This window comes from Rissa tridactyla, chromosome 1 (assembly GCF_028500815.1).
Source record: "Rissa tridactyla isolate bRisTri1 chromosome 1, bRisTri1.patW.cur.20221130, whole genome shotgun sequence".
Lineage (NCBI taxonomy): Eukaryota > Metazoa > Chordata > Aves > Charadriiformes > Laridae > Rissa > Rissa tridactyla.
In genome coordinates, this window is record NC_071466.1 from 7589373 (window position 1) to 7612181 (window position 22809).

The 22809-nt window shown below is 50.7% G+C and overlaps 1 protein-coding gene across 1 annotated transcript in view; it reads left to right on the top strand.

Moving 5' to 3' along the window:
- Positions 1-11868: 11868 nt before the first annotated feature.
- The window catches only part of MAP6 (microtubule associated protein 6), a 36031-nt gene continuing 25090 nt past the window's right edge, over positions 11869-22809 (top strand). Inside the window, exon 1 of the mRNA XM_054188904.1 lies at positions 11869-12569. Within this exon, the coding sequence (XP_054044879.1) occupies positions 11869-12569 (701 nt within the window). The remainder of the gene's footprint in view (positions 12570-22809) is intronic.

Consider the following 22809-nt stretch of genomic DNA (forward strand, 5'->3'; position numbering starts at 1 on the left):
AGAGTCACTAGAAACAACAGGGCTCTGGTGAAACCCCAAAGGCTCTTTTCTAAAGGCACTAGTTGCTTTAATTGAGCTGAAATGGCTTAGAGGTCACTTGCATCTCTCCCCATGCTTTGTCTTCTGCTGCAAATGCCGGGACCTGTGTCTGCTCTGAGAAAGAAAAGACGTCTTTTAACTCTTTCAGCTCTGTTGCCTGGAGACGAGTTTTTTCCTGCTGAGAAACCACCAGCAATTTCCAAAATGCTGCATGGAGATCTGCAGGTCCAGGACCCCTGGTCTTCCTGGGCTGTGCAACCCCTGGCATGGTCAGGGAGGTACGTGGTGGGACCAAGGAGGGGAAAGACCTTGGAGAGAAATCCCTGGTCCATGGATGATGTTTTAGGGAGGGGAGGTGGTTTACATCCTGCAGGCTTGTCCTTACGAGAGCCCAACCATACCAGAGAGCTCTGTTGGTTTTCCTAGTGCAAAGGGTCACACCTGAGCCCTGGGGACACCCAGATATAGGGAAAGCATTTTCTTCTCCCAGAAATTCCAGGCTAAGCCTTGGAGCAGTTGTATTGCTGATTCCCCAAGCACTTGTATTGCAAAAAGTCCAGCTTTTTGTTTGGAGGCCGGGGGCAGGGTTTATGACAAGGAAAGCCCCATGTTCTGGATTTACTACGAACGAGTTGGCTCCTTGGAAGAGCTGACCGAGGAATGAAGCAAGGCTCTGCTGGGTAATAAATATTTATGTCCTGCTTTGCTGTAGATATGTCACTTTCTTTCAACTTCCTTAAATCAGGAGAGAAAAATACCTACTTATGGAGGACTTTGAAACGTTCTGCTTAAATTAGAGAGGGATCAGAGATTTCCAGACAGTCAGGAGGAGCCGAGAGAGATGCCTCTCCTTGCTATGTGTCGATAATATAAAATCTGTGGCTTGTTTTAGGGAAAAGCAGAGCTGTGTCTCTGAAGCACTAAACTGGCTAAGCAGTAGGTGACATGCCCAAACACTGAGCCCTGATTTTTACAGCCTACGTCCTGATATCCAGGTCAGCCTCATGCATGTAGTTGTCTTGGTTACCAACAGATGGTTGAATCAAGAGGTAAAACCGAGTGCTGCCAGATATGCTGAAGCCATTCAGGCTCTACAGACCCCATCCAACTCCCAGTTGATTCTTTTTCTCCCCGAGAAACCATTCCAGGCCCCTATATCCTCCTCAGATTCCTCTGATACTTTGGAAATGAAGAAGAAAGCAACCACGGTCGACATTTTTCTTCTCCTTGAGAACTTTGCCGGTCTCCCAGGCTTGGGACAGGGCTTGTTTTCATGCACATGTTACGATTGCCCACAGTATGGCCAGGGCAGTGATTTGTCACCCCATCTTGGCACTGGATCCAGTTTGGGCTCCTCAATACCAGGCAGAACAGGATAGATGGGAGTGAGCCCAGTGGATCCACCAAGCTGGTTGGGGCTGGAGCTTTGTCTGTGCAAGGAGAGGCTGACCTGGGTGTGCGCAGTGGGAGTGATGGCAAAGAGGGTTTTACAGCTGTCTGCAGCTCCCAACTGGGATGATGGAGAGAAGACAGAGATGGGCTCTCCTCTGAGGTGCCCAGTGATGGAAAGAGAGGTGACAGCCCAAGCTGGGACAAAAGAAATTCCTGTAAGATACAAGGAAGCATGTTTTTCCCTATGAGGGTGGTAAAACCCTGGAACAGGAATCTGAGGGCAAGGAGCGGGAATCTCCATCCTTGGAGACAGTCAAACCTCGCCTGGACATGACCATGAGCAACTTGATCTTGTCAGCCTTGCTTTGAGCAGGGGCTTGGAGCAGAAACCCTGGAGACCCTTTCCGTCCAAACTCACTCTAGGATCTCACCTGGCTTTCAGCATCTAAATGTTGGATGCTGAAGTCCAAACTATGCAGCCCAGGATCCCTGCAGAGTCACAGCCGGGAACACAAACCTCCACAGTGAATTTATCTAACTTATTTAGATAAAAGAGAGAGGCAAATTGCTCTTTGCAAGTGTTGGGATCTCTCCAAGGAAGACTTTAATCTAGCAGGAGGGGTTGAAGGGCAGGAACTTGAAAGGCCTATTTCAGCCCAGCTTAGCACCTGAGACTACACCCCAGCCTCAAACAGGCAACTCGTTTCTCTGCAGGGAGCCATCTCTGAAGGTCTCACCTTGCTCTTTGCCAGTCACATTGTCCAGCTCTCCTCCTTTCCTCTTGCTCTCTCCTCCTGCCACTGTCTATATTCTGGCAGGGGAACTGCAGATGTGTGTGATTGTCTAAAAACGTACCTCCATCAGCTCTGGCGCTGCTTTGCAGATAGGTCCTGGTCTCATCATGGTCAACACCAACCTTACTAAAGGGTCTTGCTACTCTAGGAACATCCTTCACAACTCTTAGTAGCCATGGGGTCATCTTTGAGGACTGAAAGGAAATATAACCAAAACCAAAAACCAACCTCATGATGGAGCTAGGCCGGTGTGAAAACCCATGAGGTCAAAATAGGAAGAAGGACTTTAGCTTTACAGTGACTTCACATGAGTCTGGGCTGGAAATGGAGATGTGAAGAGTCATCCTGCTGTGTCTGTGGGGGATCACCATGCCTTGCAGTGTCCTTTTGCTAGATAAAAGCCACCTTACATCATATCTGTCCTTGTAGTATCACAATCCCCATCTTCCCTGCTGTGGGAGAAGTGATTATATGGGGTGGGAAGGATTTCTACTGGGAAATGAGAAGATACAGATTTATTCCCAGGCTTTCTGTGTAACTTTCAGCAAGTCATTCAGCCTCTCCCTGTCTGGACATGGGTGATGATTTGTTATTTGAGAGCAATGATAACAGTGGAGAAAACTTCACTGGCCCTTAGGTGAACCTCTCCATGGCAGGCCCTAACTACTAAAAGACCCATCCAATTTCTCCTGCACCCGCATGTTTCTCTGGTGACTTTTACATCTTCCTTCTCTTGTTCCTGTTGCTGAGTTGGGTTTCAGCTGTGGGAAGGCTAGGGTGGTTGCTCTCCTTGGGAGCATCAGAGAGACAGGCATGGCAGAGACCTCTGGGACCGCCCAGCGCTGATCACTAGCAATCCCTACAAGTCCCATCTTAGCACCTCCTGGGAAATTTTGCTGCTGTTTAATTTACCCTTATTGCTTAATTCTCACTTCCATGGCTTTTAAACCTCATTTTGCTCCATCTTTTGTAAGTTTCTCACCATTTCTCCTTATTTTCTAACATGCTCAAGCACTCACACACATGTGGCCCATGATATAGCTCCGGCTACATTCTCCTTAGCGTTTTCTTTCTCAGGTATTTATAGTCATTTATCCAATCTCTTATGGCTTGCATTTAGTCTGGGACTATTAAATTCCTTTAATCCCTCAATAGGTCGTCCTCTGTAATCCCTTTATCGTCAGCCCTTGCAACTTGCAGTTGATCAATGTCCTTCTCCGAGTATGAGGAGGAGCCTGTAAAGCCCTGAGTCACCAAGCTTTGCAAGTCAGCATGGCAGGGCGTGCCCATCAGACGTCACGAGTGGAGCAGGTTGCACATGGAGACCTGGCCACGCTCCAGGGTCAGGGCTGAGGTAGCCTAACATGGAGGACCTGAAGGGAGGCATGCAAGGGGCAACGCAGCGGCATGTACGGGAAGCCAGGACACTGCGTAGCTGTCCTGCTTTGCCCTGCCAGGAGAAGCTGGTCATGGCTCCTTGTTGAGTCCCTTGTTGAAGCCCCACCACAAGTAGACCCTATGGGACTTCATGCCCCAGTGGACGAGCTAGAAGCTCTCTCTGGAACACTGCTCCTCTCTTCTTATTATAGATAACTCTCTTTTTTTCCCCTAAAGCCTCTGAGTCATTCGCATGTACTCCTAGAACTTCCCACCAACTTAATTTCCCATCCAGTCGGGAAAATTATCAGAAGGAAACTGAAGGTATCCTTCTAGTAGTTGTCCAGTGGTTTCTCTGAGCTCCATCACTCCCTGTACCATCACTCTACCAGCAGTAAGTGTATCTCCCCTGGGAGGTCCTCCTTGCTCGCGATCTTCCCACCACACAAAAGCTATGTGATACCATTGCACCAAGCCTGATCTTTGTCCATCTCCGGCTCTGAGTAAGAGCATGGGTGTGAGAGAAACTCACTTCTGCCTGCTGCTATTTTTTTTAAAAATGTAAATTCTTTTAAAATACAGTCTTTAGGATTTTACTCCCTCTTCTACCTGTTGCAAAATCACTTCTTCTGAAATATGGCTGTGTTATACCAGCGATTTTCATTACAGAATTTCACGTCCTTTTGAGCACCTGAATTATCAGTCAAATTCTTCTTTTCATGCACTTGAATTATTCCCTTTATGCAGCACTCCGATATGGATTTTCTTTGGCTTCCATCCCATTCAGCCTTGAAGCACCCTCCCAATATATATGAATCATAAACAAAGTTGACAAGGAAAACAAGAACACCCCAGGCAGCTCCTCGTTCCCAGCAGTTGTGTGTGATTATCAAATGATTTAAGATGTGAGAAGCCAGTAAAAATCCCCCGTAAGTTGCTACCTGCGGTGTTGTCATGTTCCCTTGTCCCTCGGTGATACTTGCTGGGGACAGGAGCAGTTTGGACAAGCATCACTGGTGCAGAGTTGGTACCTGTGTGAGTTCCTGGGACAACCCTGCCTTGGCAGGGACACAGAGGCAGCAGCGCCGTTGAAGATAAATATAGGTAAATACAGCTTTCCTACATCTAACTTGGGTAGTGTGGAGTTGAACACACTTCACTGGGGGGTCTCCAGGTGTGGTCCAGGTCTAGCTTTGGAGCTGGAGTCTCACCTACCTTTAGCCCATGAAGCTGATGTCCAGGGTCTCTCTATAATGGAGGAGAAAGGCTCCTAAGGAGATACAGGGCTTACCCCCGCCCCACCTTGTTATGATTTCTTTTTTTAATTTTCACTTCATTACAGCTCTTGTCGGTAATCTCCCGTGAGCAATGAGATGAGCCACCATCCCCTTCCTCCAACACTTGTGGGGAGGCTGGTGATTAGCCAGGAGCCAGGTGCCTCCTTTTGAGATGGCTACCACTTCACAACGCTTTTTTTCTAAATAAAACCACCTTCCCCTCTGATGATGTCTTGCACTGAGCTTTGCCACACCGTTCCTACAATGCCATAACATTATTTCTTATAATAATTGGTGGGTACATTGTGTACAGGGCTGGGGGGGGGAATGTGCACAGCACGTTGAATGGGACAGCATGTGATGAGATGTCAGCTGGTGGTCCAAGAAAACAAGCCGATCCCTCTTCGTCATCAGGTCCAGCAGAGAAAACCATAAATCTGGGTGAGCCCTTACAGCAGGAGCATCCACTCACATTGTCCAGCCCACGAGCGTGCTCTTCACACTGTCATGAAATGCAGGAGGGACTCTCAGACCTGCCCCTGGATGGTCTCCAGTAGCTTCAGTTCAACTGAAAGACATCGTGGCTTCATCTGAGGATGCCAGGAGAAGATTCACCAGGTGCCCCATTAATCAGCTCCCAAAATTTCCCTGTTATCGTTGCATGGAGGATGCTTGGAGATACTCCTTGCCTCCACACCAGAGGATCCCAGCATGGATGGGACCAGGAACAACCAACAGGGGTTCTATCCAAATAAAAAGCTGATTTTGGGTGCTGCAAAACACCGGGCCTGCAGGGATGTGGGCACTGGGATGGAGGGATGGAGAAATGGAGGTATGGAGGATGGACAGATGGAGGGATGGAGTGAAGAAGGTCAGAGGGGAGAAGGAAGGGCAACCCACCATGGTGCCCTTAACGTCATGCAAATTTTTGGGCAGGATCGAACCCCATATGGGCACAGTCCCACGCTGAGTGACACCCAAGTCCTTGGCCATCCCCAACACCAACGTCCCACCATGTGGCGTCACTCTCGGCCATGGCCTTTTCCCAGAAGAGGCTGGAGATGGAGAAAGTTATTCCTGCTTTCTACCACGGCAGCTCTAATTTAAACACGGAGGCATTTTTATGTATTTAACTCCCATCCTCTCCGAGCGAGGTTTGCAGCCAGCAAATCAATTCGGCTGATTAGAGCTAATGGATTTTACTTGACGTAAGCTATTAAACTATTTCCATAGCTTATTCCTGAAAGTGAATGAGCAGCCATGCTACAAGATTTATATATAACTATATATTGCACTGCAGGAGACGCTAAGCAATTTTTTTTATTTTATTTTTTTTTTTTTAAGTCTGCAGCTTCTAACTCCATCCAGGTCTGCCTGGTATCTGCAGAGCAGCGAAGAGGCTCCTGACGCTGCAAAACTGTCACCGAGGACTTTTGCCCATGTGTCTTCTTACAAAAAGAAAAAATAAATAAATTAAAAAAAGATGGGTAGTGCATGACAGAGTGTTTTCGTGCAAGATGAGTCCAGGCTCGTTGCAGATGAGGGAAGCTCAGAAAAAGGTTCAAAATCACTTGGTGCAGGGGACCAATCTCCCTCCTGGAATGGGTGCGAGGTGCTGTGAAAACCCTGGTGTGAAGGCACTGGTGGGTGCTCCCAAGAGGGAGATGCTGAGATGGGTTTGTACGGGCTCGCACCCACCAGGAACACACTAATATATTACCTTCCCTTTATACTAAGGACAATTAATTAGTCTAATAGCTTTTAGCAGAGCAAACCCCAAAATGGCAATGCAATTCCGAATGTTTTCTGCTGGAAGCGCCCAAGAACATGCATGGTATCTGTGGGCATCAGGTCTCAGACCAAGATGGGATGAGGGGGAACAGCTTCAAACTGGAAGAGGGGAGATTTAGATGAGATCTGAGGCAGAAATTCTTTGCTGTGAGGGCGGTGAGACACTGGCCCAGGTTGCCCAGAGAAGCTGTGGCTGCCCCGAGAAGCTGTGGCTGCCCCATGCCTGGAGGGGTTCAAGGCCAGGTTGGACGGGGCTTGGAGCAACCTGGTCTGGTGGGAGGTGTCCCTGCCCGGGGCAGGGGGTTGGAACTGGATGATATTTAAGGTCCCTTCCAACCCAAACCATTCCATGGGTTTTACACCCTCAAAAATCACTGTGGCATCTTTGAGATAAATGAAATTGCAGAGAATATTTGTAAACAAACACATCCTTGACGTTCAGCGGCCGACAACCGTGATCCCATTGCAATCTTTTGGTTGCACGTCTTCCTCGCAGACCTTGGGATATATATATATATATATATATATATTCTTTAATACCGCAGTCCATCAGATGCAAAAAGATGTGGAAAAAGCGTGCATGGAAACACAGGGCTGGGGTCTGACACCAGCAGCTTCAGGACAACTCTCCCATTTCTGCTGCATGACCTGGATGAGATGATCTTCTGCAAAAGGAAAGTGCAGGAAGAGCCACGTGCCTTCATAATATTGTTTTTAAAGGTAAAAATCAGCCTAAAAAGTGCTTAGCATATCTATCGTGGGTGACAAGGAGCACCCACCATAGTTCCAAAAGCAATACACAGTGCATCGGTGCCCCAGGGCTCGGTCCCGACCTGGGAGATGCTCAGGAGCTTCCTAAATCTTTAATTATAATCATCCCTTTTAATTGCACTGGATATAAAACAAGGATGAGATAATCCTTGTGGACAAAGCAACACCTGTGTATAAACACCTCTATTTTTAATTAATTTATTGATTTTTTCCAAAGGCTGCTCTTTCATTTGGCCACCCCTACCAGCGAGAGCTCCGATCCCATCTGTAAAATGGGTTTTCACAATTTACCTACAGGCAAGAAGGAAATTAAGCAAATCAAGGCAAAGACAAGCAAAAACCCCCCCCCCACCTCAGGGTCAAACGCTCAATAAGGGGATACAAAGCATCGGATTAAAGACACAATCCCGGCAGGAGTAATCCCATTTTTCACTGCACTCCCAGCAGCTGCAGGCGCTGCCTGGCGGGAATTGTTTTTTCTCATTGTAATTCAATATTCGAGTCCATGGATTTGGGAGGCACCGGGATCACTGGTTTTATTGGGATTATATTCCCGGTGGAAATGGTGGCAGCGCAGCCGTGCTGGTAAAGACCTGCCAGCTTCAAGTTTGGGGTCTTTTTCATGTGGTTAGACCAGAAGGTGGCTGCGGTCAGGTTGAAAATGGACTTTATTGGGTGCAGTAATACAGAAAGGGAATAAAGAGAAAGATGCAGGTAGAGAGGGGGGGATGGAGGATGGAGGGATGGAAGACAGAGGCATGGAGAAATGGAGAAGTGGAGGGATAGAGGATAGAGGGATGGAGGATAGAGAGATGGAGGGAGGGATGGAGGATAGAGGGATGGAGGGATGAAGGATGGAGGGATGGAAGATGCAGGGATGGAGGGATGGAGAGATGGAGGATGAAGGGATGGAGGATGGAGGGATAGAGAGATGGAGGATGAAGAGATGGAGAGATGGAGGGACGGAGAGATGGAGAGATAGAGGGGTGGAGGAATGGAAGGATGGAGAGATGGAGGGATGGAGGATGGAGAGATGGAGGGATGGAGGGATGGCTAACAGAGGGATGGAGAGTTGGAGGGATGGAGAGACGTAGGGATGGTGAGATGGAAAGATGGAGGAAGGTCAGAGGGGAGAGGGTGGAGGCAAGGCTGGAAAGGAAGGTGGGGAGTGTAGTACAAGGTGGGATCTGGGGTTGGGAATCCACCCCGGGAATATGAGTTGCGGCAGCCATCAGCTGGCCTTGCAGCAGAAGTGGGTTCGGGGGGGGGTTGGGTAGGTTTTGCAGCTCCAAACCTGCGATGAAATACAAAAAACCCAGCCAAAATAAAATAAAATAATAAAATACGTGTGAGAGTGTGTGTGTGTGTGTGTCTGTGTGTGTGTTTGTGTGTGTGCGCACAAGGCTGTGCACGCGTGTGTGCGTTTGGCTTTATCCATAAAAACCCCGGGGGTGGGCGGGGGGGCGGGACGGACAGTCGGTTCAGCAGGCTGGCAACGCAACAGCTCTTGGAGATCTGCGTGGGTGTGTGGACACGTGTGTGCACACCAGTGTGTGCGGGGGGGGGTGTATGTGCGTCTGGGTCTGCGCGCACGTGTGTGCGTGCATCGCCGCGCGTCTGTGTGTATGTGCGTAACTGTGTGCACAAGTGTGTATGTCCACACACGGGTGTGTGCAAATGTCTGCGTGTGCGCGTAGGCGTCAATGCGCATGCAAGAATGTACGTGTGCGCGTGCGCATGTGTATCTGCACACGCGTGTATCTGCACACGCATATGTCTGCGTGTGTGCGCATCAGGGAGGGGTGTGCATGCGTGTGCGCATCCGCAAGCGTGTGTTTGTGCGCGCACGAGTGTCTCTGTGGCCGCGTGCGCATGTGGCAGGCGTGCGTGAGCTGGTGCCCCAGGTGTCAGCGTGCCTGCTTGTGCTCCTGTTTGCATGCGTGAGCGCACGTGTGTGCAAATGTGTATGTACATGTGCGTCCGTGAACACATTAGTGTGCATGCGTGTGTGTACACATGTGTGCACATATGTGCGCGTGAATCTGCGCGTGCAGGTGATTGTCGGTGCCTGTGTGTGCAGTATGCAGCTCGGTGTGCATCTGCGTGCGTGCACACATGTGTGTGTGTATCTGCGTGCATGCACACGTGTGTGTGTGTGCGCATTTGCGTGCATGCATGTGTGCGTGTGCGTGCACTTGCCTGCATGCGTTTGTGTGCGTGTGTGTGCCCACAATTGTGCATATGTATGTGCCTATGTGAGATTGTCCACGTGTCTGCGTGTGTCCCTGTGTGTGTGCGTGCATATGTTGTCTGTGCCTGTGTGCATTCAGGTGGGAGTGTACATGTGAGTGCATATATGCACGTGTGTGCATATGTTCATGTGTTTCTATGCATGTGCAGCATGGATATGCGTGTGCTTGCGTATACACATTTGTGTGCCTGTGCGTGCGTGGGTGATTTTATGTATGTGTGTGCATGTGCACATGTGTGCAGGTGTGTGCACAGGTGCTTGTGCATGCAGATGTGCGCACATGCACACGCACATATAGGCGTGCACGTGTTTGTGTATACACGTGCGTGTATGGAGTGTGTGCACGCGTGTGCAAGTGTGAGCGCAGCTCTGTGTGTGTGTACCACCGTGTCCAGCTGTGCGTGTGCGTGTGTTTGTACTTACATCTGCGTGCACGTCTGCCTGCATGCATCTATGTGCACATCTGTGCTTGCACATGTGTATGGGGGTGCATCTTTGTGATCGGGCATGCACATGCATTAGCACATGTGTGTACACATCTGTGTACGTGCATGTGTGTGTGCAGATGTGAGTGTGCAATGATGCACACATTATGTATGTCCATGCATGTGCACACATGTGCGCACATGTGTCTGTTCACCTATGTCTTTGCATGTGTAATGCATATAAATGTGCAGGTAAGTGTGTGACCATGTACACATGTGTTTGTGCAGGTGTGTGTGCACGTTAAGTGGGCATGCCTGTGCGTGTATATATGTGTGTGGACACGTGTGTCCACGTGTGCTGGGCATGCATTTGTATGCACGTGTGCACCTCTGCATGCATCTGTGCGTGCTCGTGTCTGTGCACGTGTGTGCACGGATCTAGGTGTATGTCAGTGCATGTGTGTGATTCTACATGTGTGTGCATGTGTGTGCATGTGTGTGTATATCCACGTTGGTGCATGTACATGATTGTACATGTGCATGCACGTGTATGCCTATGTAGGTGGGTGAATGTATGTGACTGTACATGTGTATGCATGCGTGTGCATTGCATGGAGGTGCATGTGTGTGACTGTGCACGTGTGTGCATGTGTGTGTACATCCATGTGGGTGCATATGTGCAGTTGTACATGTGTGTGCACGTGTGTGCTTATGCATGTGGGCACAAGTGTGTGGTTGTATGTGTGTGTGCATGTGCATAGGATTGCATGTGTGTGACTGTACACGTGTGCGCGTGTGTGTGTATACCCATTGCGGTGCATGTGCACGATTGTACATGTGCACACACATGTGCATTGCACGGGGGTGCACGTATGTGACTACATGTGCGTGCACCTGTGCATTGCATGTGGGTGCATGTATGTGACTGTGCACCCGTGTGCATGTGTGTGTGTATCCATTTCGGTGCACGTGTGCGACTGTACACGTGTATGCGCATCTGTACATACGCTTGTGGGCACATGTGTATGATTGTACATGTGTGTGCACATGCATGCGATTGTACATGTGCGCTTTTGTGTGCACGTGCACGTGGGCGCATGTGTACAATTGTACATGTGTGTGCATGCATGTGCCTGTGCATGTAGGTGGATGTATGTGACTGTACATGTGTGTGCATGTGTGTGCACCCATTTCGGTGCATGTGTGCCGCCATACATGTGTATGCACATGCATGCGCGTGCGTGTGGGCCCACGTTTGTGACTGTGCACATGTGTGCGTGTGTGTGTGTGCGCCCATGTGGGTGCATGTGTGCCACCGTACGTGTGCGTGCACGCGCGTGCACTTGCATGTGGGTGCACGTGCATGATTGCCCATGCGTGTGCACGCGTCTGCACTTGCACATGTGGGTGCATGTGTGCGATCGCACACGTGGGTGCACACGCGTGTGGGCGCATGCACGTTCCTGTGCGGGTGTGTGCACCCACGCACGGCCCCCCCTTCCCTGTGTGTGTGCACGCCGGTGGGTGCTCGCACATGTGCCCCCCCACCACCACCGGCGCCAGACAAGCCCCTCCCCCCCGCGATGCCCGGCCCCCTCCGGTGCGGCGGGGGCGTGTCCTGGCTTGTGTCCCCCCCCCCCCCCCCCCCCCCCCGCCCTCACCCTCCATCCCCATCCCCGTCCCCATCCCCATCCTGCGGCCGCGGGCGCGGTGCGGCGCGGAGCGGGTGCGCTCCTTGCGCGGGGGCCGCCATGGCCTGGCCCTGCATCACCCGCGCCTGCTGCATCGCCCGCTTCTGGAACCAGCTGGACAAAGCGGACATCGCCGTCCCTCTGGTTTTCACCAAATACTCCGAAGCCACCGAGCATCCCGCCGCCCCCGCCGCCCCTCCGCGCCCCGCCGCCCCCATCGAGACCCAGCCCGCCGGCGATGGAGCGGGGGATGCGGCTCCCGGTCCCACCCGGCCCGGCCCGGCCCCCCACGCCTCTCCCCCGGCCGATTCGGTGATGCGACACGACTACAAGCCCTGGAAGGTGCAGCGACCGGAGCCCAGCTGCAAACCCAAGAGCGAGTACCAGCCCTCGGATACACCCTTCGAGAAGGAGACGCAGTACCAGAAGGATTTCCGTGCCTGGCCCATCCCCAAGCGGGGTGACCACCCCTGGATCCCCAAACCGGGACCTTCCCCCGTCCTCGCCTTGGACCGCGGGTCTCCGGAGAAACCGGCTCAGGAGAAGCGCCGGAAGGTGCTTCCCGCTCCCGAAAAAAAGGAGGAAGAGCCCGAGGGGGAGGATGAACACCCCAAAGCGGTGCGGGCCGGGGATGGGAGAGAGAAGGGTCGGAAGAAGGCGGAGGAGGCGCCGCCGGAGGCGGGCAGGGGCAGGGCGGCCGCCGATGCTCTCAACAGGCAGATCAAGGAGGAGGTGGCGGCGGGGGTCAGCTCGTCCTACAGGTGAGACACCCCGCCATCCCCACCCCCATGTCCTCGCCAGCCCTCCTCTGGTCCCCTCTTGTCCATCCCCAGGGGAAACATCCCACCCTGGGGGATGGGTGAATGCGGCTTTGAAGCATTTCAGGAGGGGTTTGGTGATCTCCTGCCCGGGGTGTGGGGGGGTTGTCCTTAAAATTTCCCACCTCTCTGGGTGTCCTGGTTTGGTTCCCCACCTTTCTGGGTGTCGCTGATGGAGTGTGGGTAGGTGCTGTGCAGGTAGTGAATCCACGGGGATCCTTTTTCCCGGTTGGGTTTGGAGCAGGTTGGGGTGTCCATGCCCCCCGCCCCGGCCCCTGCCACATCCCAAAATTCAGAGACACCCAGCATCACCTTGGCTTTGAGCAGGGGGATGTTTGGGTCGCTTCCCCGGGATGTGCAAGTAGCACCTGGTCCTTTCCAAGCTCATCCCTGACATCCCAGAAACCCGCCCGCTGTGCCACCATCCCGAAGGAGCAGTATCCCCACCGCATTGCTGCATCCCGAGGGGCCCACGCGTGGATGGGGGTCCCAGATGCCTGTGGGGTACCCCAGGCGCAGGATGGTCCCAGGCAGCATCCCAGGCCGGGAGCATCCCCAAGACAAAGCGTCCTAGGCCGCTTGGGTGGGGCAGCCTTGGGATGCTGCCATGTTTAACGCAGCGCGGCGGCGGGGGGGTGGCACATCCCTCCGTGTCCCCCTCCATCATCCCCAGGCTACATAGAGGTGCCCTGATTTCACCCCGGGAAGAGTCCCCGTTTTGGGATTCGGAGCGTTGAAACTCCTTGCTGCGAGATGCCGTTGTTATTTCTCTCCTGGGGCAGAGGTGTTTGGATGCATTGGGAATGCGAAACCAAATTGATGGGGTGGCTGCCCTGCGCCTACGTTCACAAGGAGGGTTCGCTGCAATTGTGTTTTTCCAGAGCTTTCTTTGGCAGAGCCCACCACCGCCGAGGCCGGGGTGGGGGTAGAAAAGAGCAGAGCTGGGAGTTGTTGTGACCAAAGTGTAATTGCAGCCTTTTTTGCTTCTCCCCGTACCCATGTGAAGGTGTTTATGCTTTTGAAGGATTGATTTTCTGCCCTGGGGAGTTTTAGAGGTGACACCCTGCCATCAAACAGGTAGTCGATTCATGCAGGTTTAAAATGAAGCTGCGTTTTGACTCTTGTGTCCCACCGGGGACTGTGGGGCACGGCAGAGCCGACAGTCATCTCCTTTCCCACGCCGGTGGGTAGGAAATGCTTCAAGCCATGAGATTTTTGATTTTTGCTGTAGTTCAGCGTCGGCTCTGGATCTTGCCAGGGATGCGAGTGATGCCGTGGGCTCAGGTGCATCCAGGGGTGATGGTGCTGGTCAGCTGAGACGTGAGAAAATGGCCAGGGATTTTTGGAGGTGGTAGGGAAAGGGTTTTCCAGAAGTGCCCACAGTCCTTTCATCTGTTTTGGCCAGCCGTGATTTTTGACTCAGCTTTTTGTCTGCTCACCTTCCAAGGGTCTGGTGATGGCAGGACTCAAGCAGAAAGCTGTCCTAGAGCTGGAGAGTCGTGGTGTTGCTCTCTGACGCTGGTGCAAAGGATAATTAGACTTATTTACTTGCATATTTAAATGCAGATTGCTCACCCTCCCATCCTTCCACGTACCATCCCTCCTGTCTGCTCCAACAAATTCGTATGGCCGCCGTTGCTGCTCTGTGTTTCCTCCCCATTCCCGGGTTGGGTCAGCTCAGATGTTAAACCCAAGAGGATCTTGAAGGCTTCATCCCTCCTTGTGTCGCTCCTCATCTTTCAAGGCACCCTTCGGGCTTTTCTTTCCCCTTGGATCCTCATCTGCTCTCCCACTTCCATGTTTTTCCTTCCTTGCAGCCTATTGCGAGAGAAGTGTTTGCTCTGACGCTCAGCCCTGGGACGTAAGCGCCTCTTCATTAATGCATAAGTGATGCTGTGGCTAATTGTTCTCATTTTCTGTTCAAATTAGGCATCTTATAAGTGTCGTTTATTGTTTGGGTTCTTTTTAAAAGCCAAATTCTCCAAGTCCTTATTACTCCTGAGAACCTTGCTGCTCACAGGAGTCCCTGCTGGGTGGGTTTTGAACATCTGCAAGGATAGAGACTGTTTGGGCAAGCTTTTGGGCCACCCAGCAGCCAAAATGATCTCCTAGCGACCTTCTGCCAGAGAAGAGGAAGGATGGTTGATGCAGGACTTGTCCTTTGTGGCCTTTGCTGGGCTTGTGCGCAGGTGAAGGCTCCCCAGCATCTGGAAGGAGGATGGGAGCAGGGGGAGATGTCCTTACAGTCCTCCGCAAATCAGCGTAATTGGATGCTCCAAGGCTGGGAAACAATTCCTTGGTGAAACCGAAGAGCACAGCAGCAACGGTTTTTAAACTCGCTCTGTCTCCCCCTGTGTTATTATTCCCAGGTGAGGGAACGGAGCGTGGGACACAGTAAGCAACTCTTCCAAGGTCATCGGGGGTAAAGGGAGGAATTCCCTTTTCTAACCTCGTTATACCAAAAAAAATAGATATTGCGGACCCCGCGTGCCTGTGACCTCCTCCCAGGTCTATCCTGGGATTTATTTTTATTATTTATGTATATTATCCATGGTATTTATATTATTTATATTTGTATTTTTGTATATTCATTAAATATTCATGTATATATAGGTTTTATTTAGGTACTTATGCCCAAATAAATTCCTTTGGCAAACCAAGGGAAACAGTGGGGGGACATGCTCATTCCTAATGGTCTCCAAGAGTTAAATGGCTCCCAGGGCAACGTCTGGTTTGAAGCCATCAATAACAAGTAGGTTTGAAGGTGGTCAAGTTGTGCATGATGGGGCTGTGTGAACATCATGAGGTTCAACAAGATCAAGTGTGGGGTCCTGCACCTGGGTCAGGGGACCCCCGGTGTCCATACAGGCTGGGGGATGAAAGGATGGAGAGCAGCTCTGCTGGGAAGGACTTGGGGTTGATGAGAAGCTCAACATGAGCCGTCAATGCGCGCTGGCAGCCCAGAAACCCCCCCACAGCCTGGGCTGCATCCCCAGCAGCGTGGGCAGCAGGGTGAGGGGGGGGATTCTGCCCCTCTGCTCCGCTCGGGGGAGACCCCCCTGCAGTGCTGCCTCCAGCTCTGGGGCCTCAGCACAGGAGAGACACGGAGCTGTTGGAGCGGGGCCAGAGGGGGCCCCGAAGATGCTGGGAGGGCTGGAGCCCCTCTGCTGGGAGGACGGGCTGAGAGAGTTGGGGGGGTTCAGCCTGGAGAAGAGAAGGCTCCGGGGAGACCTTGGAGCCCCTTCCAGTCCCTCAAGGGGCTCCAGGAAAGCTGGGGAGGGACTCTGGATGAGGGAGGGGAGCCATGGGATGAGGGGGAAGGGTTTTAAGCTAAAAGAGGGGAGATTTAGATGAAATCTGAGGAACTAATTCTGTGCTGTGAGGGTGGTGAGATCCTGGCCCACGCTGCCCAGAGAGGTGGGAGATGCACCATCCCTGGAGGTGTTCAAGGCCAGGTTGGACGGGGCTCTGAGCAACCTTATCTAGTTCAAGATGCCCCTGCTTACAGCAGAGGAGGTTGGACTAGATGGCCTTTAAAGGCCCCTTCCAACCCAAACTATTCTATGATTCTATGATGGCATCTGCTTGATGATTAACGCCCTATGACCATTCCTTGTTGGCTGTGGGGAAACTGTGGCAAGGGTGCTGAGTGACCTACCTGAGTCCACACATCAGGGCTGGGGTCAGGGTGCAGCTCGGGGGCATCATTCTCCTGTTTGTTGTGACTGGGTGTGCTTTGGTGTGACCCAGGTTCCAGCACCAAGGTGCTTCTTGCCTCAGTTTCCCTCCCCAGCAGCAGGTGCTGCCCAAGCAGCGTTATAGGGGCAGGTTGCGTCTCCCTTCACCCCCCTCTTCTCTGCAGTCCTGCTTCCCGTAGTGGCCTATGGACCCTGAGGGACCAAGTAAGGACCAGGGCATCCGTCAGAGGGTAGGAATACTAGTTTTTTGTGGCTGACCTGACTTTTAAACAGGGGTCAGGACCCAACCTGGGGGGCTTTTCAGCTGTTCCTGCTGGATGGATCCCTTTCTTCTTCGAATGTCTGGTGTCCTGTAGGACGATCTGGGGGCATCATTGAGGGCTTTATCTCTATTGGGCCTTGGTGACCCCAATACTCGAGTGCTTGGGAGGGGATTTGGCCCGCTGAACTGGAAGGGATGGGAAGAACTCTTCTCCCTGCTGCACCGAAGGATGGAGGGGGCTGGGGTTGACCCTGGGAGCAGAGAGAGTAGGTGATAAAATGTGCACAAAGTGGCATTTCCTGCTCGAAGTGGAACAACTAGAAGAACAATTTGGCAAAAATGCAAGAAGGAATGAATGTTTTCCATTTTTTCATTGAAAATGATGGGAAGATGTTAGAATTAGGTGTTTCCCGAGTGTTTTTTTTCCTTATTCTCTGTCTTGCATTCTTCTCCTTTTGTAACGGCCTCAAACTGAAAGAAGGTAGATTTAGATTGGATCTAAGGCAGAAATTCTTGGCTGTGAGGGCGGTGAGCCCCTGGCCCAGGTTGCCCAGAGAAGCTGTGGCTGCCCCATCCCTGGAGGGGTTCAAGGCCAGGTTGGACGGGGCTTTGAGCAACCTGGTCTGGTGGGAGGTGTCCCTGCCCAGGGCAGGGGGTTGGAACTGGATGGTCTTTAAGGTCCCTTCCAACCCGAACCATTCTGTGATTCTGTGATTTTGTTACCTTTTTTCCCTGAAGAAAAAAGATATAAAAGGGGAAATTTCACCCCCTTTCCAGGGTGTCGGAATGAGTAGTAAAGCGATGAATTTTCCCCAGAGAAGTAATACCGTGAAACCTAGTTTTCAAGTTTTTCACCAAAGAGAGATCTTTTTTCTACCAAATCAATTTTTTTTTTTTCCTCACCAATTTCCTCTCCTATCAGAGGAAACAAAACAAGAAAGGCTTCAATGGAAAATTTTGGACTGCCTCTAGTATTAATGAATTGCCTGTTGCTAATGTTCTGTCATTCATCTCAAGCCCTGGAGGTACTAAAGATGTGGAGCAAATGAGAATTTGTAGTAGCTATAGAGATGAATGAGTCAGCGCTGGAGACTTGCTGTGTATTTTTCTGAGATACAGAGGAGATAATTTAGGGAAGGATGTCCACGCAGGAAGGATGGATTGAGCTACATGAGGACAGAGAATTCATACTCCTTCATTATAGTTGTGGAAATGTAGGGCTGGAAGGATGTCCCAAGATCTTCTGGTCCATGTCCCATTTCTGGGGAAGGGGATGATATATCTAGACCACACCAGATTGATTTTATCTAACTTGTTCTTGAAAATCTCCAGTGGAGGACATGTCCCACCTTGGTGAGACAACTGCTAACACTGCTGGTACTGTCAGATCTGCCAAACTTGGTGGGAAATTTTCCATTGCCTTCTGAAATTTTGGATCATATCAATAGGCTGGGTCTGTATTAGTAAATTTAAAAGTTCCAGAACACATTCCTGGGCATGGGGACGTGATCATCTACACTCTTCAGTTGTTGAAACAGTCCTTAGCCCGCTTCCCAGGCTGGGTTTGGGAGTGGGTATGAGCCAAGAACTGATCCCAACAAGCAGTTGGGATCAGTTGCACCTGGGGAACTTGCACCCCAAGTGCAGTCACCTTGCTTTGGGGGCTAAAGGGGTTTCATAGTGTGAGTGAGGGCAGTCCCAGGCTCCAGTGACAGAGAACATTCCTGGACAGATTTAATTTCCAAGTGTCGTTTCAGCTACAAACTCCCAGTTTGGATGAGAGTGTCATTAAAGTAACCCGTGTAGGTAAATGGATCCAATTTTGCTCCTAGCTGGAAGAGAAGGGGCAGGATGTTTTCTTCCATCCAGAAAAGGCTGTTCAAAGAGATGTTTGGCAGCTTTGGCTGAGGCTGAGCTCTGGCTCAGCAGTTACTTGATACGTACCTTTAGCAGCAGGAGGAGACACAACGTCCACAAGGACCGGTTGTATGAGTATGTAATAACCATGGCTGCAGGAAACCCTTGTGTTTGCTAAGATACAAAGAGGATGGAGGTGGGTGTTGCAGACAGACAGCTGTCCTGCCACACTCTGCGTCTTGATCTCCTCTGGATATAGTCCACCAGCCGAGAAAGGCTCTTGGTATCATCTCCAAGTTGGAGTATTTGCCAACATATTCCCTGCAATCACATTAAGGTGGACAATATGCAGCCCCAAAAGCCAACTGGGAGCTTCTCAGCAGCGTAGGCAATATTCAATTTGGCTGCTTTGACTGCGTGCAAGGTGAAGCTGGGCTGTGTGTGCTATAGGACAGGGTTGAGCAGGTGGAAGAGATGGAGGTGGCATTTAGGTGATGGAGTCAATGTGCTTGAGCAATTTTTCCTCTGCTCCTGCTCAGCTGTGTCACCTCAGCAGGGACCTTTAGGCACATGGGACTGGATGGGACCCTCTGGACCAGTAAGTCCAACTATTTAGTTTGTTATTTGGTCTTTACGAGTAACACCCAAGGCTCTGTCTCAGAAATAGGGAATTTTTGGTTGCACAATGCCAGCTGGAAGGATGCGCCCAAACCTCAGTCTCTGATGGCTTGCAACCATCATCTCATTTCCAGTCTGAGTCAATGGACAGGTTGTAGTTTGCTGTTTTGTTGGCACTGGGTTACTTAGTGCTTTTCTCCTATCTGGAGGTCACTGCTCAGTGTCTCCAAGTACAGTATCCACATCGTTTGGCATTCTGGTTTTGTAGGGGTTTAGTCTCCTTTTTACTCCCTGTATCAACCATTGCTCTCCATCTCTTTGTAGATTAAATCACTGTTCCTTAAACACTGAGGCAGACTGTTGCCCTTTGGAGATGAGATCCCCATCTGTACTGAGACTCCCATGTCCTGTTTGTAGGCAGCACAAATGCATCATGAATCCCTCACTTACTCTTTGATAACCAGGACCTCCATGTCGTTCTCCTTCTTAGGCAGTTCCAGCCTTGGAACACCAATCCCATAGCAAGAAATCTTGTTGATTAGTACAGAGCCTAGAATTTAGTACTAATAATTTTCACCCCGTCTTGAACGTGGTAGTCAAGGCCAATCCCTGTCTTCCTCTGTGGTATCCCGATCCTCCACCATATTGGTGCTGCTTACAACGTTGTGCCATTAGGAGGTCTCATCGGTGTTGCCCTACTTTTGCATGCCAAAGTCAACCTTAAGAATGTTAAACACTGCTAATCTCCTTCCAGGCTGCCGCTCAGCCTTCCAACGCTCATCATTGTCATATTTCCCTTGCCCAGTTTCCCGTTCTGCTGATGTTCATGTTCACTGGCTTAATTAATAATTTCCCACATGGCCCTGTATCAAACGCTTTACTGAAACCAGATAGATTTTCTCATTTCTTTTGTCTGCTAAGTCAGTTATCGTATCAAAGGACATGTCAAACATCTCTCCTTCTCCCCTCCCAGTTGCTGCCGTGTCTGTTTAGACCACCAGCTTCTCCTGGACGCAGGAGCAGATGCTGTAGATGCATCTTGACATTTTTCACTTGACGGCTTCAACCTACCGCTGTAACACACACAATAAATAAAGAGAAGAGGAGAGGGATCAGCTAATTTAGACAGCAGAACTTTCCCTGTCCTTCCTTTGCCAAATAAATCACGGACAGACGTTGTAAATTTGTCTTCTGTCACATTTAGAGTGTGACCTTTGCTTTTCTTGTCTCCTACGAGCTGAACAAGCCTTCACTTTCTAAGTACTTCTGCGCTCTATCCTACATCAATCGTGCTTTTCTTTGCTTTTAGCTGAACATATTCACTGCGCTAATGCTGATGTCTTCAAATAACCCTTGCTGCACCAGGGCGAGAGCATGGATGCTCTCCTGCTAACATGACCATCAGTGCCAGCCAGGAAGGGAAAGGCAGTTTTAGGGCAGTTTTATAGGGTAAAAGTTTTATTTCTCTTGATTTTTAACTCAGCATTCTGGATATCCTTCCAATGTCCTTTATATTTCTTTATATATATATATATATTTGTGTGTGTGTGTATATACACACACACACACATATGCACATACACAAACCAAGCTGTTCACCAAGTTGACCACTTTAATCTCCAACTCATCGCTCCTCCCCAAGCCCAGCATCCCGGGTGTTGTGTAGCGAACACATTTTGCTTTCTATTAATAACTCCCTTTGCTCAAACGGTGCCTTCACCTGAAGGGACCCTGCAGCACTGTGCAAACCCGGCGTGCATACGGAGAGACTCCTGCTGCTTTGGGGAGCCGGCTGTTGAGACTACAAAACAGGGTGTTTTGGTACTGGGAAGGGGGAGAGTCTGCTTTTTTAAAATTTTAAATTATTTTAAATTTAAATTTTAAATTATTAATTTTTTTTTTCTTATTTTTTTATTTATTTAGTGGAGGTGTAATTCAGTTTTGCAGAGGATTCATTTGAGGGATGCTCTCAGGTTGATGGGTGGGTTGCCTGAAATGATGTGCTGCTCATGCCTGGAAAGAAGGGGGCTGGCTCCAACAGGAAAAATCACTTCAGCCCCTGTAACACAAGCAGAATTACCTGGAGATGAGGATAAAGCCCTTGGGCAGCTGCCCCTGTCCGTGAGGATGCCAGCTGTAGAAAAAGACACCTTGAAGAGGTGAATTTAACCAGATGTCCCAGGGGGGGAACTTCTTTCAGAAAGCACTTTACACCGCTGAGCCGTGGAGCATGGAAGGAAATATTCCTGCTGCGAGCTGCCTTGGGCAAAACAAGCAGGTGTTGAGCAGCGTGCCCTGTGCAGGGATGGGCTGGCATTGGGGTACAGCGTCCATAGTGTCCCCATCCTTCTCCATCGGCAGGGACTCCTCTACTTGGCACTGGTGAGGCCCCACCTCGAGTGCTGTGTCCAGTTTTGGGCCCCTCACCACACAAAAAGCCATTGAGGTGCTGGAGCGTGTCCAGAGAAGGGCACCGGAGCTGGTGAGGGATCTGGAGCACAAGTCTGGTGAGGAGCGGCTGAGGGAGCTGGGGGTGTTCAGCCTGGAGAAAAGGAGGCTGAGGGGAGACCTTCTCGCTCTCTGCAACCCCCTTAAAGGAGGGGGTAGCCAGGGGGGGTCGGTCTCTTCTCCCAAGGAACAGGTGATAGGACAAGAGGGAATGCCCTGATGTTGTGCCAGGGGAGGTTTAGGATGGATATTAGGAGAAATTTCTTCCCCGAAAGAGTTGTCAAGCATTGGAAGAGGCTGCCCAGGGCAGTGGTGGAGTCGCCATCCCTGGAGGGATTTAAAAGCCGGGCAGACGTGGTGCTGAGGGACATGGGGTAGTGGTGGTTTTGTCAGTGTTGGGTTGATGGTTGGTCTCGATGATCTGAAAGTTTCCTTCCAACCCAGGCAATTCTATTCTATGTGGAGTCTCCATCTCTGGAGACATTCCAAACCCACCTGGACGTGTTCCTGTGCAGCCTGCTCTGGGTGACCCTGCTCTGGCAGGGGGTTGGACTAGATGGTCTCCAGAGGTCCCTTCCAACCCCCACCGTTCTGTGATTCTATGACTCGCTGTAGCCCCTATTCCAGGCTTCAAATCAGAGGCACAAAATAATATCCCTGGCCGGGGATTTTTATTTATCATTTTATTATCATGAAAGCGTCTCCCAGCTTGTCCTTGCTGCCAGCAGATTTGTAAAGTCTTGCTGTTTTCCTGATGCATGGTTGCTCAATGCGAGGCTTTACATTCATCTGGTTTTAACTCTAAAAATACCGCCAGAGAGCTGTAAATGAAGCATTTCGGCATCAGTTACCCCATCTCCGCTGTAGGGGCAAGGAAATCCAAGCTGTCGCGAGCCGCGGGCTCCATCCGTAGGACTCCCACTGACTGCAGTCGGCTTTCTCCTGCATGGCAACGTCCTCCCCATGTCAATTATCTCTTGCACGGTGTTTGTCTGCCCGAGCTTGCAGGTGCCGTCTTGGGAAGGGGGCAGAGATTTCTCGCTGAAATGCTTCGCAAGGTCGCTGGTGCCCGGGTGATGTTGCTCGGCTGCTGCTTTTCTTTTCTTGTTCTTGAAAAGGTTTGAAGGTACGTGGGGCTGTGCAGCTGCTTTGCTGCTTGTCTGGCTCGGAAGGGGAATCAAAATGAAGGTGTTCAAAGAAAACGGTGGCCTTTTGGAGCGGAGCTATGTATTAATTGCGAAGGGCAAGGTTATTCTGCTCGTAGAAATCAATATGGCTATTCCCAAGAGTGCCAGCATTG